Below are 17,750 nucleotides of genomic sequence, written 5' to 3'. Positions count from 1 at the left end.
ACCCTGGCCCTGACCCCATGACGCCACGCCCCCTACTCGGATCCTCTCCCTGGCCCTTGGTCACTGGGAGTTTCAACTTGATTCAGATGCCACCTTGGGAAGAGTCCCTGACAAGCTGGCCTTCCTCAGCAATGCCCAGGACTCTCAGAGCTCACAGCCCTTTACACAAACCCCCGCCCGGCCTGTCTCTCCTGGGCTGGATGTGTGCTGGCCGGTCTAGGGCCCCTACCATGTGGATTCCCACGGGAGAGGCCAGGCGGGCACTGCGAGTTGCGGTTGTGAATGAATGAGGAGGGAGACAGGACTCCTCCAACGCCATCTGAAAGCCGTCAGCACCCAAAACACAGGACAACCCTGAGCCCTCACTGACCGAAAAACATTCTTGCTTCCCAGTCAACAGCAAATAGGAGACTAGCTCAATGCAGAGGAGAAAATGGGTCTAAGTCCTCTGTTAATTCTTAGGTAACCCTGACAGCGGTCTGAAAGCTTCCCACCGTGCTGCCATGTTCAGACTGTCTGTGCGTGCCCCGCCTCTCTGGCTCCACTCCTCCACCCAGAAAATGAAGCTAATTACACCTACTGGAGAAAGCTTTGGGTAAGTGTTCAGAAGGGAGGAACTGATGTATAATTATAGTATACCTTGACCCCACCAACTAATAAGTGCACATTAAGTTCAAAGAGGACCCAAAGAAAAAAGAAAAGCTGTGTTCTCTAGACCTGGGGAAGAATACAAAAGTGTCTTTCAAACGTTCTTTAAGAAGAGAAACTCAGGGCTAAAAGGCACCTTGGTGATTCCCTAGGCCAACTCACCCGTCCCTGCCCCATGTCTCAACAAAGACTTAGTGCAACTAAAAATAAATTTTTAAAACAAAGAATATACTGAAACTGAACAGTTTAAAAAAAAATCCTAAAGCAATCTCTATTGGCAATAATCTCATCACCCTACTTTAAACAGAAATTGTTTCCAACCATGATTTAATAGTGCTGGAAAGATGTCCAAATACATCATCAAGTAAAGTGGGGGGAAAATGGCAAAACGAAGTAGCTCCACTCGGGAAAGAAATAAGGGAAAAAGAAGAGGGTAGAAAGCGAGCTAGAGAAAGGGCCCCCTGCTCGCTCAGCCTCACCCTGGGGAAACCCTGGGGAGTGGGCCCCTGTCTCACTCTTTCCGTTAATGTTTGAGTTTGGATCTCATTTCATTATGCTCACGGTAATTTGGTAGCCATAAAACACATGATCCAAAGAAATTATAAAGAACAAATTTACTTTTCTGCTTAAACAAAACACACACACACACACACTTTCTTAGCATGGGATAGGACTACAAATATTTAAAGCAAATATTTTTTCAAATCTACAAAACCAACCAAACCTTCACCTGGTTTCCGTTACCAGCTCAATGGAAAAGGCAACGCACAGGACCCAGGCTGTTCCACCCTCTGAGAGGAAGCAGAAGGCCTGTACACACCCTCCTGCCTCTAAACACAAAGGTGCAGTACCATCCCTTTGCTCACCTGGTTGACGGTATCCAGGAGGTAAATGCTATATTCATTCCAACTCAACACCCAGCCTTCTTGGAAGAAGCACGACACAAGCCCCAGGTGCTTCTCAGGTGAGCTGCACCCTCCGCGCTCGGCCGAGTCCAGGCGCGGGTAGAGCTCGAAAGGCTTGACTCCTCCGGCGAAGACGTCTTTTAGGATAAACGTGGCCTGGACAGTCCCATGGATGTCGGCCTTCCACAGCCGGAGCCCAGGCCGGGACGCGTACAAGGTTAGATCACTTTGCTTACAGAGTCCTGGTATAAAGCAGGCACCAAACTTCCCAGTGCTGAGACAAGGAAAAAAGGAGGGAAGAAAGAGAGAGACATGGACTGATTCACAGTGCTAGCTGTCAACCCCTCATTTTAAGTCCAAAAGGAATTTTTGGACTAAGCCAGAACAAGATTGATTCTTTTTCAAACCCTTTTCTACAGTGTGTGTTTTGGTTACGTGAACCGCTGGTCTACCCCGAGCCCACAGAGGACACGACCTCTGCCTGCACCCCCTACAGCAGCCTCAGAAGTGTGCACCCCACGGAGCACGCGTCCCAGTTACACACACCGAGCCACAGCCCCGTGAGGCTGGAGTCAAGACTCCTGTACTAGAGAAGAGGACGCAGCGGCAGGAGGAGAGAGGCCGAGGGCCGAGCAGCTCCCCTGCTCTCAAAGTCTGCTCCTTCCGACGCCTGCTGCTGGGTTCACCCAGCACCCCAGGGAACGAGCTTCAGGCCCAGAACTGGGGCAGCCCTTTCAGAACTTCTCTTAAACCCACAATCTCCATTCTGACCCTCAGGCGTGGTGGGTTTTCTGGTTTTCCTATGCTTAGTACCATGAAATAGCTAAAACAAACAAATGAAATGTACACCCAGGAACCTGTCCCTCAACTTTGGAAGTAAAGCCAACAGCCGCATCGTTGATGTTCTCCTGCTCCAAAGGTCCCTGCCCCTCCGGGCCCCAGGTGTGAGTCCTACCCTGAATTCTGTGTTCATTACTCCGTTGCTTCTATCAACACTTTAACCACATGCCTATGCATTCCTAAACGCTACATACTTGGTACAGACACACTTTTGTCTGTCATTTGTACTACAAAGTACGATGCTATTTGTAGTCTCTTGCAACTTGCTTGGAGAAGGAAATGGCAACCCACTTCAGTATTTTTGCCTGGAGAATCCCATGGATGGAGGAGCCTGGTGGGCTACAGTCCATGGGGTCACAGAGTCGGACACGACTGAGCGACTTAGCTTTCACTTTAACCTACTAATTCTGAGATTTATCCTTGTTGAAAAAAGCGCTAAGGCGCATTCATTTTCACTGCTATACGGGACTCAGGTTGATGGGTATATGAATTATTCCCACTTTTTCATTTTGAATCATGCTCACCGTGAGCATGTCTGCACATAACCTCCCGGTACACAGGTCTGACAGTTCGTCACGGACATTTCAGAGTGGACTGCTAGACTGTCACGTGACTGCCGTGTTGCTGATTAAGAGCAGATTCAGGCCAGGAAGACAATTTCAACTTTTCCCTGTGTGTTTACACCAGCCTCACTCCCATCAGCAACCTGGGAGTTTTCACTGCTCCACATCTCTGCCGAACCCCCGTGTCTCCCAGGGTTCAAACAGTAAGAGTTCAGTTTAACCCTAAGTCCTCTGATTCTCTGTCAGAAGTACTTCCCCGATTCTGAACAGCAGAAGGCATTGTGGCTTGTTTTTAATACTTACTTGGCCGCACTAGGCTTCAGTGCAGCATGTAGGATCTCTGATCTTCATTCAGACTCTCAGTCGTGTCACGCGGGATCTAGTTCCCTGACCAAGGGCTGAACCCAGGCCCCCTTCGTCGGGAGTGCAGAGTCTCAGCCCTGGGGCCACAGCGAGGTCCCACAGCCCTGCCACTCACTCCATGCTCCCTCATCTGTAAACCAGGGATAACAACTCCTACCTCAAAGGCTGATGTGAGGCTGAATGACAATCCGTGAAGATGACAAGCAATGCTGGTGACACTGTAGGCCCCCCAGACGCTCAACTGCCTCTGCCGTCGCGCTCCTGTGGGTGCCGGGCCCCACCTCACCCTCACCCTGCACAGCAGCACCTGGCTCCCAGGGCGGCATCCCAGCGCCCACCAGGCAAACTCAGCTGGGTGCTTCTCTGCAGTCCAGCATCTCACTGCATCCCTCTGGAGAGGGTCCATGGAGGACACAATATCAATTCGACTCTGAAGTGAAGACTGTCAGACTAACCCACTAGTGACACCGTGGGTCATTCCTGGACAACTCCACGGCCAGCATGGGGGTGATTACTGCCTCTGGTGATTTGTTCTGGTAAGGTTCTCAATAGAGACGCCCACAAGAGTTCCAGTAGGACAGCCCATAACCTCTTCTTCCTGCCTTTCCTGTCAATTTCTATTTCGTGATCCAATTTTCAAACCAAAGTATTTTCCTTCTACTAATAAGTTCTCTTAAAAATCTGTCACTTCAGGTGGGGTGACTAAAGCCTCCATCTTAGTCGACATTCAGTGAGCTCCCGCACCACGCGAGGAGCTGTGGTGCAGGCAACAGCAAAGAGGCAGGAGGAGGGTCTTGGCCCTGCGAGTAACACACGGTAGAGACGGACGCGTGTCAGAAACACGCCACCCCCGCAGCGCCGAGAGCTGCTCGAGGCCGCTAGACAGAGGGGACACACTGTGCCTGGGCCGAGGAAGGCTAGACCTTGGACACTGAGTGGACCATGACCCTTTGGGGAAGGACCAGCTGAGCAGGGCGGGCGGGGGCCTGCTCCAAGAAGCTGCTGAACCATGTTGGCAGCAGGCTGGGAGAAGGTGGCCGAGCCAGGGGTAACTGGCTACATACCACTCAGGGCAAACGGCCCTCCACCCTGACTCGTCCGCCACCCACACGCAGGGTGACTCCCTAGCGCCGGCTGAAGTCATTCTGAATCAGACACAAAAACTCTAACTTTTAAGGTCCAAGCTCTACAGGATTCTAAAATCACAAATCAACCGAGTTTCTCAACTTTGGTGGGGCTGTTTTCTAGAAATATCAACCATGACTTTAAAAAATGTCTTCATTTCCTTTATGAGACACACCAATGTTGAAAGTAGTGTTTCTAGTTATCAAATTCTAACCATAAATCAGATTTTCTAATTTATGTACAATAACGCTGAGCAAGACAGAGAGCCGGAAACAAGACAACAAGCCACAGCCTGGATGGCAGGCTCAACAGCCGGATGCCCAAAGGCACCAGAGGGCATGATAGTGACGCTGCCCCAGAGCCCACGTGGCTGGGCGGGGGCCCAGGCTCCACACCCATCCCGGCCCCACAGGTGCTGCCGACCCGGACGGCCTGCCGCCGGACACGGAGGAGAAGTGGACGGCTGGGCGCTGCAATCGCCTGGGAGATACACACGCACTGTTCTGTTCTATCTGAGGGGGTTCACGGGCTGATCACCCACCAGTCCCTGCAGCTGTCCCCAGGCCCGGCTGCCCCGCTGACAGGACAGCCTCCGCCCCCTTTGGGCCAAGCCGGCCCTCCTGGGCTCAGGGCCATAACATGCACCATCACCCGGTCACCCTGCGTGCGGGCCCACATGCCCAGACATCCACACCGCCAGACTCCCACACCCCCACACCCCTAGACACCCACACCCCCACACCCCTAGACACCCACACCCCTAGACACCCACACCCCCACACACCCCCACACCCCCACACCCCCAGACACCCATACCGCCAGACTCCCATACCCCCAGACTCCCACACCCCCACACCCCTAGACACCCACACCCCGAGACACCCACTCCCCCAGACTCCCATAACCCCACACCCCTAGACACCCACACCCCCACACACCCCCACACCCCCACACACCCCCACACCCCCAGACTCCCACACCCCCACACCCACCCAGTGTGTGGCCCACCCCTCCTCCCTAAGCTTCCCCAGCCCCATGGCCTGCGCCCCACAGGTGTGTTTTTTGGCCAGGCCGCACGGCATGTGGAATCTCAGTTCTCTGGCCAGGGATTGAACCCATACCCCTTGCAGTAGCAGAGTGGAGTCCTAGGCCCCCAGGGAAGTCCCCACAAGGAGCTGTGCCTGGCCACCACGCTGCCAGAGCCAAAGGCCCAGCTGGGTGCATCGCTCGGGGCCAGTCAGCAGCTGCAGCCCGGCTCTTTCTGACAGGTAAAGGTGGAGTGCGCTGGCACACAAGACCTCCCTTTGCCAGAGGCACCCACTCAGCAGAGAGCTCCTAGGCCCCACAGCTTTAAGCACCGTCCAGAGGCCCTCGAGGGCACCGCTGTGGCCACCCGCGGCCCGGAGCGCACGTCGCCCCCACCTGCCACCCCAGCCTGGCCCCGGAGGAAGACCACGCCCTGCCCACAGCGATGCTCTACCCACTGCCCAGACCACCGCCTCCAATGGCTCTCCTCCCACACCCAAGAGCCAGCCAACCCATCGGCTCTGCCTTCAAAGCATCCCTGCCACCCTGCCCTGGTGTGAGCCCGACTCTCACCTCGGTCACCCGGGACCCTGGTAGCCTCCATGGTGGCCGCCCTCGCCCCCTCCACAGGGCAGCCAGAGTCAATGCCAGCTCGTGACTCTCACGGTGCTGAAGTAACACAGCCCTGAGTGGGGCCATGAAGCCTACAGGATGGGCTCCCAGCCCCTCCTCTGCGCCCCCACACCTGGCCTGCGCTCCTCTGAGGGGTCCTCACGGCTCCCCCAGCCCTCTCCCAGGAATCGGCTCAGATCCCACCGCACAGAAGGGTGGGGACACGTCTGCCTAGGCAAAACACACCAGACAGCCATCCTCACAGCTCCACCCATCTATTATTATTTTATTACCGCTGAACATTCTAGAACATGCTTATTTAAGGTTGGTCTCCCCCACAGGAACGTGAGCTCCTGAAGACCACCGCTCTTGTCCCCCTCGCTCACAGCGGTCTTCCCCAGATTGCAAAGGGCACTGGGCAGAGCAGACACCCAGGAAGGATCCTCCATGGTTGAATGGGAAACACGCCCCCAAGATGACCTCATCCAGGCCAGGGGGCTCAGTGGCACCTGCATCTGACGATCTCATCTGCATGTCTGGCCCAGCCCCCTCTCCTGAGCTGCCGACCTGCGCACGTTACTCCCAATGGGGATTCCGGCTTAACCACCTAACAGGCATCTCGAACACAACATGCCCGAGAGAGAATCCAGACGTCTAGACCTTAACCCAGGGCTTCCTGTCCGAGTTAAAGGGCTTCTCTCTCCCTCCGGTTGCTTTAGCCAAGGGCACAGAAATCCTTCCTTACTACTCTATTCTCCCCTTGCCCCCTGTATCGAATTCATCCCCAAATCACCCTTCCCTCCCCTTCCAGGTGGATTCCACGCCACCCTCCAGACTCCCGCAGCTGCCTCCTTGCTGTGCAGAACCCAGGCATGCTCAGGCCGCCCTCCTCCTGCCTAAAGCCCCCACTGGCTTCCCATCTGGCCTGGAGTAACTCAAGGCAAGGACTGGCTCGGGTCTTCCTTTCCAGCACCCGCCCACCCTCCACAGCTGCCCCAGTCCCCCTCTGGCTCCTTGAACATTCCAGGCCTGGGCCCAACACGGCCTCGGCACCTGCTGCTCCCGAGACCGGAAGGCTCTTCGCACACTGGAGGGTTCAGCCCAGGATCTCTTCCCCAGAGGCCTTTGCTGACTGCCTGCCTCCACCCGACCCTTCACCCGGATGCTGCCCACACTGAGACCGGCATTTCCGAGGGCAGAGCCTGGCCCGCTGCTGAGCCCCGGGTGCCGGCCGGTGGGACGCCTGGTGGCCGAAGCTGCAGCTCCGGGAGGCAGCTGTCACTGGGGTCCTTTTCTAACCACGATCTAACACAGCACACAACAGAGACGAGCTGTCAGGACAGAGGCTGGAAGTGTTTCTGTTCACTGTTGTCCCCTACTTCTCTAACACAGCTCCCTAACAGAAAGGGGACTCAGCACCCTGAGTTTCGGCACCCTGAGATGGTGCCTGGCAAGTGTGCGCAAAGACCCGGCCTCAGAGACCCACCAGGAGAGGGTCAGAAGAGGTGCTGAGGCTTCACGCCAGAGCTGAGAAGGCCAGGTGTGAAGGCAAAGACTGCTGGGTACACGATTCACGTGGAGGTAACTGGTTTTTAAGTCTCTCTCTCTGTATGCCACCTTCCTTCCAAAAAGACACAACACAGCGAGACACCGACAGACAGGCCACGACAAGACGTGAGGGGGAGAGTGGGGTCCCGGCAGAGGGGGAGCCTGGCCAAGTCTGCAGGACCACCAAGCCCGAGTGGCGGGTCCTGCTGGGCTTCCCAGGAGCCAAAAGGAGATGATCGTTATAGGACGACCAACTGTCGATGGAATTAAGGGGGCGTTCAACATGGAAAGGCAAAGCCGAAGGGGAGATGTGACTGTGTGAACAGCCATGGGCTGTTCTGCCAACAGAGAAAGGAATAAACTTGCACTGTGTTCCTGCAAAGCCCGGGACACAGCATACCAGACGTTGAGAGGACCAGAGGCTGGCACCACCAGCCGCACACTCGTCCACCCCCAGGCTTCTTGGCCGTCTGCTCCCCACCCTCCACCCCACCCCCTCCCAGCTCCCATGCCCCCCTGCTGTCCCCCCACCCCCGGCCTCTGCAGACAGTGGTGTCCCTTCCCCTGGCACTCCTCCAACTCCAGCCGCCGGGGACGGGGCTAGACCGACCCTGCTGCAGCTGTTCTTCCATCAGCAGCAGGTCACAGAAGGGGTCATCTCTCAGCCAGGAGCTCTGACCCCTTCCAGGCCTGGCCCCCTTCTTCAGGACACCCCACCCTGGGTTACAGCCCACGTCCCGGCCGCACCCTCACTAGGCTCCACAGCAGGAGACACAGCCAGCAGCGCTGAGGTCACCTGCATCCACAGTGGCATGGTTCAAGGAGGGAGTGAGGTGGGAACGCCCACCCGACCCTGACCTCTGAGCCGAGCTGTGCAGGAGGCGGCCTGCGAGGAGCAAATGCCGGCATGAGACACGGCGTGGGGCTGGGGACCCACGTGGAGCCCCGTCCCTCGCGCCGTGACCCCGCGCAGCTCACCTTTTCCTCGGCTGTGTCCCGACCTGCTGGACAGAGCGCTCCTCGGTATAGAACAGCAGGCTCCTCTGCAGTGTGGAGACCAGCAGCACCTTCTGGCTGTAGTCCAGCTGCACGATGGAGGCCGGCTCCTCCAGCACCAGGTGCGAGTGGCAGACGCCCTGCGGAGAGAGGCACGTGAGGCCTGCAGGACAGGCTCCAGGGGGCCCCCAGCTCCCAGGACTGGCCCGCCGCCCTCCTGCGTCTGCATTCCGGCCAATGTCTACCTTAAATGAAGGCTCTCATCCTCACCGCATTCAGTGCCAACCCACTGCGGTGATACCACCCAGAGAAGCCCTCACTGGTGAGAAAATTGTCAGGGTTACCATCTAGGTCAGGACACAGCAAAGTCACCAAGAAACGCTTAAAACTTCAGTATGATTTTTAAAAAGGCTTTCAGCACGTGTCACCCTGTCCCTCCCTGTTCACTGAACCCAGGGTAGGCAAGGCACGAGCGGGGAAGCCGGAAGACGTGAGGAGCTACAGGAACCGTGACATCCTGCGTTCACAGCAGCAAAGGCAGACACGCCTCACCCTCTACCAGCTGACGCAACAGCAACGACGATGACGCAACCCAACACGCCTCCACTCGCCGCTCCTTTGAGGGGCTCAGATGGGGCTTATACAGGTCACCAGGCATGCGCAGTGCTACAAACGATCTCAGCTGTTACAAAACCATGAATTTACAACTCGTGGGGTGAGAGCGGGAGGCCATAACCACCGCCATCCTGGCTAATTTGCTCTTTCCCTGCAACATGGTTCAGAGAAGGAAGACTCCGTAAAGATGTAAGCAGAAATATGTTGCACCAGGTGTATTATTTATTCCAAGAGAACACAACGGGACTTCCTAAAAAATTATTGTGACAACTTTCACAGTTCATATCACAACCTCCTCCACAAAGGATTCAAAGTAATTCTGGGGACATTATATCCTGGCCTACGGAAAGGGTCAGAAGAGACAGGTTAGAAAGAAATGAAAATGGTATTAAGTATGTTAAAGAGCCAAGTCAAGCTTTGCGAGGCACTTTATCGCTGACACAAATGGTGTGTCTTTGGGCCAAGTATCTGTGCCTGTAAGTCCCTCTTCTCCTGAAGCCTGTTTCTTTAACTGTGTAGGAAATACTGATGCAACGTCGTAGACTTTTACGGCAAAGGGAGCAGCCATCAGATTTGCTGGTAAGATTTACATACAGTAAAAGCCACCCTTTTTAGATAAATGATTCTATGAATTTCGACAAATGCATACCGGTGTGTAACCACCAGCATGACTGAGATGGGGAAATTCCCCTCCACTATCATGGACATGAAGCCAGAGTTTCCTCCCACCTTTACTTACACAAACTGCAGTTTTTCAGCTTTCAACTTAGCTCGTAATGGAATTAAATTCATTGTATTGTACTGTGCAAAGGGCTTCCCTGGTGGCTCAGCTGGTAAAGAATCCACCTGCAGTTCAGGAGACCTGGGTTCGCTCCCTGAGTTGGGAAGATCCCCTAGAGGAGGGAAAGGCTACCCACTCCAGTATTCTGGCCTGGAGAATTCCATGGACTGTACAGTCCACGGAGTTGCAAAGACTCAGACAGGACTGAGCGACTCTCACTGTGCAAACCCATACATCTTTCCTGCAAATTTCATGAAACACCTGTGTCTTTAAAAATGGATCAGAACCTCAATAAAGCTGGGAACAAATGACCAGGATGCCAAGGTGTGGGGAAATTAACAAGATGGCACCGGTGAGGCTCTCTCGCTCCACGTTCTGTAAACAGCGGCTATGCAGCTGTGTAACAGCCGAGACTGCTTAAGGCAGTGTGTGTGCGTCACAAGGTGCCCGCCTGGCCACAGGCCACTTCTGCTCTGGTTGAGCATAAACAAGCTTCACCTGGAAAAGCCCTGAAGGATTGTGTGCGGTTACGTTATGTCTGCTGTGCAGCCAGGAGAGAATAAACGTGTCTGCAGCTCCTACGGCTCCTCACATTTTCTTCCAGCCTCTTCGCCTGCACCTTGCCTACCACGGGTTCAGGGAACGGTGCTCACAGTGAGACACAGCGAGACAATCGGTGCTGTGAGCAGGGCCAGCAGTACACAAGCAGAGTGCTCTCCGCGTGACTTTGCCATTTCCTGACGTGCATGAGCAATGTTCCCATGGCGCAACCCACGCTGTGGGAGTGACAGCAGGAAGGCACAAACACGGGATCCCTGAAAATCTTAACAAAATGTTTTCCTGGAGAGCAGCAGTTCTCAAAGTGTGGCCCACAGTCCCTGAGGGTCCCCTAGGACCTCTCGAGGTCAAAGTCATTTTCATTATGAGGCTTTCTCTGCCTTCTCCATGGAGCAGTGGTCCATACTGCTGGTGGGGAGAACTCCTGAAAGACTGGGGTGGGGGGACCCCAAGGCGAGAAGGGTGCCAAACTCCAGGAGCTGTCACGGTGCCCCCGGCCACTGGGCATGTGCAGCAAAAACGTGAATTTCCCTTCAGAAGGTCTTTGATGCAGGAAAATAACAATCCCAACAACTCTTGACCTTGGGGACACCTGTCTTTGTATTCTGTGATGAACCCAGGCCTGCACACAGCTCCCCGGCTGAGGCTGAAGTCCTGTGGTTCTTTTGAGGAGGAGCACTTGGACGACTGTACGAGCTAGGAGCTTAACTTTTTTTCCCCCCAAAATTTGTTTTTATTTGAAATACTAGAATTATTCAAACTTGGGTATTTGTCAAGCATTTTCTCAGAAGGAATAAAGCATACCTGTCACTTCAAGGAAAATAAGTGTCATTTCAAGGAAAATAATTATTATTTTTTGCTGATAATAAGACTTGATCTTCACAAAAGAAGATCAGAATCTGAAAACCTGTATCCACTCTTGTGAACCTGATATTCCCAACAGCTTAAGACCTTTCTCATCAGAATGATGGAAATATTAACAATGGTGTTGTTTTTGCTTTCAGTTCAGTTGCTTAATTGCATCCGACTCTTTGCAACCCCATGAACCACAGCACGCCAGGCCTCCCTGTCCATCACCAACTCCCGGAGTCCACCCAAACCCATGTCCATTGAGTCAGTGATGCCATCCAACCATCTCATCCTCTGTTGTCCCCTTCTCCTTCCGCCCTCAATCTTTCCCAGCATCAGGGTCTTTTCACATGAGTCAGCTCTTTGCATCAGGTGGCCAAAGTATTGGAGTTTCAGTTTCAACACCAGTCCTTCCAATGAATACTCAGGACTGATCTCCTTTAGGATGGACTGGTTGGATCTCCTTGCAGTCCAAGGGACTCTCAAGAGTCTTCTCCAACACCACAGTTCAAAAGCATCAATTCTTCAGCGCTTAGCTTTCTTTATAGTCCAACTCTCACCTCCATACATGACCACTGGAAAAACCATAGCCTTGACTAGATGGACATTTGTTGACAAAGTAATGTCTCTGCTTTTTAATATGCTGTCTAGGCTGGTCATAACTTTCTTTTTTTTTTTATTTTTTATTTTTATTTTTTATTTATTTATTATTTTTTTTAATTTTAAAATCTTTAATTCTTACATGTGTTCCCAAACATGAGCCCCCCTCCCACCTCCCTCCCCATAACATCTCAGTGGGTCATCCCCATGCACCAACCCAAGGAGTAAGCGTCTTTTAATTGCATGGCTGCAATCACCATCTGCAGTGATTTTGGAGTTTTTGCTTTATATTATATAATTAACTGTATCAACAATTGGAAGATCTGCATCACTTGGTACATCAATATTTTCCAAGTGACCAACACAAAAAATTACAGAATTACAAAATCAAACAAAATGAGTCAAGGAGTCCTTCAAAGTGCAAGACAGACCAATGGATTTCATTGTAACAGAGCAACAAAGATTCATCCACATGCTTTCAGATTCCATGTTGTAACCAACCTTTAAAGAAACTAATTTGGGGATGTGATTAAAGAAGAACGGAACACAGTTCTCTGGAAGGGCTATTAAAACACTCCTATTTCCCACCACATATCTGTGTGAGGCCCAATCTTCTTGATACACCCCAAACGAAACAATGTATTACGACAGACTGAATGCAGAATCCGGCTGTCTTCCATTAAGGCAAATATAAAGAGATTTGCCAAACTGTGAAGCAATGCTACTCTTGAAAGCAGGAGTAGTTTTTTTTTTTTTTTTTTCTGTCACACTGCAAGGTATGTGGGATCCCTGTTTCCCAACCAGGGATCAAACCCAGGCATCCAGCCTGGAAGCGAGGAGTCTTAACCACTGGACCACCAGGCAAGTCCCATGTTCCATGTTTTGTTTTTGGCCTCACCTTGCAATTTGTGGGATTTTCCAACCAGGGACTGAATCCGGCCCTCCGTATTGAGAGCTCGGAGTCCTAACCACTGGATCACCAGGGAATTCTCAGTACTATTTATTTTCACAAAAATATACAAAAACTTAACCCATACAAACAGAACCTCTCTGGATACCTCTTTTTAAGAGGTATAGTGTAAAGGGGTCCTGGGACCAAAAAGCTTGAGAACTACTGCAACAGAATATTTGTGATAGGTCAGTCTCGGATCAGAGGGACTCCGAGCTACCCAGCTAGTAATCGCTGAATTTCTGGACCCACTTGGAATAATGGCTACAAAACAAAGAAGACGACGAAAGGGCCATGCCACCAAGGAGAGAATTCCAACCGGGCAGACGTCTGACAAAACAAAGCACAGGCAGGCTTAAAGCCACCCACACAACAGAAGCAGACCCTCGGCCTGAAGTTGAGCTCTGCTGGGGGTCACCTGGTGCCTGGACCCCTGGGAGCCGGGGGTTCTTATCTACTGACTAAAGATCAGAATGTGAGGCTTAGGGCTCTGTCCAGAGGCTTAAAGAGCAAATGCAGGGGCGGAGCTGGCTCCCTGCAGGGGTGGAGCTGGCTCCCTGCAGGGGTGGAGCTGGCTCCCTGCTGCCGCCACACCTCCTCCTCCACCACCCTCCCACAGCCAAAGTTCGGCTGGGGTGAGCTCACCGTCCACTCCAACCACTGTCCACAGAGAGAACCAAGACTGCTGCCTGCCGCGTCAGTATTCAAGGGAGGTGGCGGCCATCAGCCACGGGGCTGTCCTCTCCCCAACCCCAGGGCGCACCCTCAGGGAGCTCAGGGTGGAGCACACAGGCCACCCTGCATCGAGCCAACCGCCGCTGCGGGCCGCCCCCAACGTGTGGCTGAGGGGTTCAGGATGCGAACTGGCCCCAGCGTGAAGGTGCCCGTCAAAGGACTGTGGTCTCAGGGAGCCCAGACTCTCGCGTCTTCCCACACAGAAAAGTGCTGAATTCGTTACCTTGAGAGATTTTTTTCTTCTGTAATTAGCACACTTCTTGATGTTTAACAAGCAGGTTTGTTTTTTCAAAGCTCCTGTAGATCCTGGTTCCTCCCCCACCTCTCTGGAAGGATCCCTCAGAGTTCCCTGAGACTGTCTCCCAGGCTTAAGTCCTCAGTGAGTCCACCGAATAAAAAATTCTCAACTTTTAGGTTGTGCTTTTTATTTTTCAGTTGATACCTGTCGTGACTTTGAAATGTTCCATGTCCTCCTCTACAAACTGCCAAGGAATAAGGCTTGGTAGTGGCTTCTTTTCTCAGTGGTAGCCAAAGACAACAGGAGAATGAGAAAAGTGTATGTTCGAGTAGAAACAAAGGCCAATTCTTAACACACAGAAGTAGAAGCTTATAAAGCATCAGGAAAGCGCTTGAAAGAAAATGTTACGAACAACAACTCAGAATAGAAAGAGACAACAGGGAGTTTTCTGGGGCCTAGAGGTTAGGATTCCAGGCGTTCACTCACGAGACCTGGGTTCAATCCCTGGTTGGGGAACTGAGATCTCACCAGCTGACTGGCGCAGACAGAAAAAAATGGGACAAGGATCAAGAATACAAATTAACCAGCTATAACTTCTCCAATTATCTGACCAACAATACTTCTGAAAATGATTTTACCTGATCTAGATCCAGAGAAGAATAGACGATTTTCCCTTTATCGTCTCCGGAGAACAGTTTCATCCCATTGGGGCTCCAAGCCAGAGCTGTTATGCTATTTTTGTGAATGCCAGTGACGTCAAACCTCCGAAGCTGTGAATAAACGATAAAAATACACACAAGAAAAAGAAAAGGAGAGACACTGTGAGATGGAGCTGTGTGGACGAGGTGGTATGCAGTCCCTCCTGTTTTGTGGAGTAACTGGTGTTCCCAAGCTGCTTTCCAGGCAAAACCCTGCACAAGGGCCCATCTGTCTATTTACCTTGAAAACTGACGGAGAGGAGCCAGAGACTATTGAGCAATTTAAATTACCCATATGTGCTTTTCACCAAGTGTCCTACCAGCAACAAAAATGTTATCTGACTATGAAGAGCACAGAGTTAGGCTTTTTTGAGCAAATATTTTCTCAGCAGATGAGGACTTATTTTAAAGGATGAGAGGAATTTGCCATGAAATTAAGAAATGCTAAAATGGTTGGCACTTACCTGTTTATTTCTCCCTGGCAATGAGGATACAAGCTGAAAAACTGCAACCCTCCCAGAGGCTGTGCCTGCAGCCACCAGGTCATCGAAGCAGCTCAGCAGCTTCACCACCGTGATGGACTCCGTTTTCCCCTGAAAGAGCAAACATCTAAAATCAAATGGGCCTGTCACTGGGCCAGATTTCAAACTGTGAAACAGCACCTACAAGTGAAATGGAAAACCTCACCACACAGCAGCCTATACATATTTCTGATTGAAAATGTATATAGTTCAGAAAGATAATTATATCTCTTTTTCTTTCCAGGTTTTTTATTTTTGAAATGACAAACTGTGAACCACTGAGCTCTTCTCAAGAGAATTCTAAGGAGCTTGGACAAGAGAGATTGTTCCCCCCAAAACCGGAGTCTGGAATCAGGAGAGCTGTCCCACTCCCAAGCTCTGCTTCCTTCTCTCTCAACATGGACAAGTCCCCCACCAACTGCCACCCATGGTGTGTACCTGCCACACAGCTGTGCTGGAGGATCAACAAGTGCTTCATAAACTTATTCCTGTTTTGATTCTTAGATCAATAATCATATTAAATAACATTAATGCAGGCTTAATATATTGGTTTAGTAAAAAGCACATGTCAAGCATTGAATACAGACCTTTAGGCTTCCAGTGCACCTGAATAATCATTTTTTATTTTGAAACCACTCATTCAAAAAAATTACACAACCATTTCCACCTTGCTAAGACATATGGCAAGATCTTCAATAAGCTGTTTTGAACCCTGATGCAGTAATTTACATGGTAATCAATCTGTCAAACCCGAGCGCACCCCGCGCATTCAGGATCCTGAGTCAGCTGCTGGGCTAACACACAGCAGGGCGAGGGCCTGGCCTCTCAAAGTGGAGCCACAGCAGCGAGACGTGCACACAGAGAGCCACCCCAGCGAGCAGAGGTGGTCACACGGGAGCACTCTTTCAGGCCCTGTTCAGGCTATAAATATGCCTGGTGCCAGAGCATGACATGGGGAAGGGAGCTAGATCTTAAGCAACAGGAAGGAAAAGCGGACCCTTGAAGACGCCTGCTTTTGCAGGTGTACCAGTCTGAAGTCTTACTGGGACACCCTCTGGAACAGGCTGGAAGGAGGAGGGCATGGGCCCAGACAGGAAGACTGGCCAGGAGCTTTCTGCGCTTATTCAGGTGGTGCGAGTTCGCACCCAGTCAAGAGAACTGGCCAACTCCACAGGTGCCAGGGCAGAGAACCCTGGGGAGGAAAGACGAGTGGGAGGCCCAGTGAGGATGCCGACGGCAGCGAGGGACAGGGCACAGGCCTCTCAGCAGCACACGTCCTGCGCCAGGCCGCCTGGCCGACACTGCACAGGCGTTACCTCCTGGGATCCTCAGGCCACCGAGAGCGTAGGAGCTGGAGCTATCCTCGTGACACCAGGGCTGTGAGACTGGTCTCACGCCACACAGCCCGGGAGAACCGAGTCAGGACTCTGCCTGAGTGTGACTGCAGAGCCAGGGCCTGCTCTGCCTCAGGGCTCCAGCAGACCCGCGGCGTGGACATGGGAGGTGGGGTCGGCCAAGGAGGAGCAGGACGGTGAGGGGAGGGCAGGGACTGTGAGGGACAGCTCCACCTCCGCTCTCAGGCGAGAAAGGCGCACAACACGCCTTAGGTGTGTATCGTCTGACAGGCCAGCGGGGCCTCCCTGGTGGTCCGGTGGTTAAGACTCTGCAATTCCACTGCAGGGCATACAGGTCTGATCCTTGTTTGAGGAACTAAGATCTTGCACGCTGCATGGCATGGCAAAAAATAAAAAGAATATTTTTCCTGGGAATTTGTAATTATAAAAACTGCTACTCCATCAGGAATCAAAGTCGCTTATTGGAGATCTTGCCATGTCGTAGCACAAAATCAAAACAGCTGTGTAATTTTTCTGAATGAATGGCTTCAAAATAAAAATCATTGCACAGATGGGCTGGAAACTGCAATGCCTGTAAACATGCTTTTAATAAACCAATGTACTAAGCTTGACTTAACATTCTTTAATATTATTACTAACAAATGTCATCATTCTTGACGTAAGAACCAAAACATTCAAAGAATCAGACTATGACACCCAACTATACTTCAGACAGAAACAAAATATGAAGCCTCAGCTTCTGACAGGGTAACATTCTGGCTGTTCTGAAAAACAACGCCCTCCAAACACCCAGAAATGCTGAATAAGATACACAAAGCACTTATTAAACGCTCAGCTGACCTCTATAAAGTAAAGAAAATCTACGAGAGCCGAAACCCAAGAGAGTCCTGTCAAACCAAACAGAAGCCAGCCCTGAAGCCACAGGCTGCCCAGTGACCGACCAACACCCAGACCCGGGATTTTCTCAGGTGAGCAGGGGCAGTGAGGACAAGGCTTTGGGCCAGACGAGGTGGGGAGCCGGACCTGACCTCCCCATAAAGCCAGAACCCGTGAAGACCTAACGCTCAGTGAAAGTGTAAACGAGGGAAAAATCAATTTGCTAGCTAACGGGGCCGACAAGGAACTCAGTCTTGTATCTCAGGCACTGAGTGGAGGGAATAAAAACAACAGTTCCTAAGGATCTGTAATCAAAAACCTGCCCCATCCAGCACCGGGGTTTGAAGGT

General features: G+C 52.0%; 1 protein-coding gene across 1 annotated transcript in view; it reads right to left on the bottom strand.

Moving 5' to 3' along the window:
* The window catches only part of TECPR2 (tectonin beta-propeller repeat containing 2), an 84,295-nt gene that overhangs the window by 50,814 nt on the left and 15,731 nt on the right, over nt 1–17,750 (bottom strand). The window contains exons 2-5 of the mRNA XM_068991315.1: nt 15,114–15,242; nt 14,590–14,721; nt 8,609–8,766; nt 1,515–1,827 (exon numbers count right to left, since the gene is read on the bottom strand). Coding sequence (XP_068847416.1) covers nt 1,515–1,827; nt 8,609–8,766; nt 14,590–14,721; nt 15,114–15,242 — 732 coding nt within the window. The remainder of the gene's footprint in view (nt 1–1,514; nt 1,828–8,608; nt 8,767–14,589; nt 14,722–15,113; nt 15,243–17,750) is intronic.

This window comes from Capricornis sumatraensis, chromosome 19, assembly GCF_032405125.1.
Source record: "Capricornis sumatraensis isolate serow.1 chromosome 19, serow.2, whole genome shotgun sequence".
Lineage (NCBI taxonomy): Eukaryota > Metazoa > Chordata > Mammalia > Artiodactyla > Bovidae > Capricornis > Capricornis sumatraensis.
The sequence above is the reverse complement of the archived record's forward strand: the minus strand, read 5'-3'. Positions and strand labels throughout refer to the sequence as shown.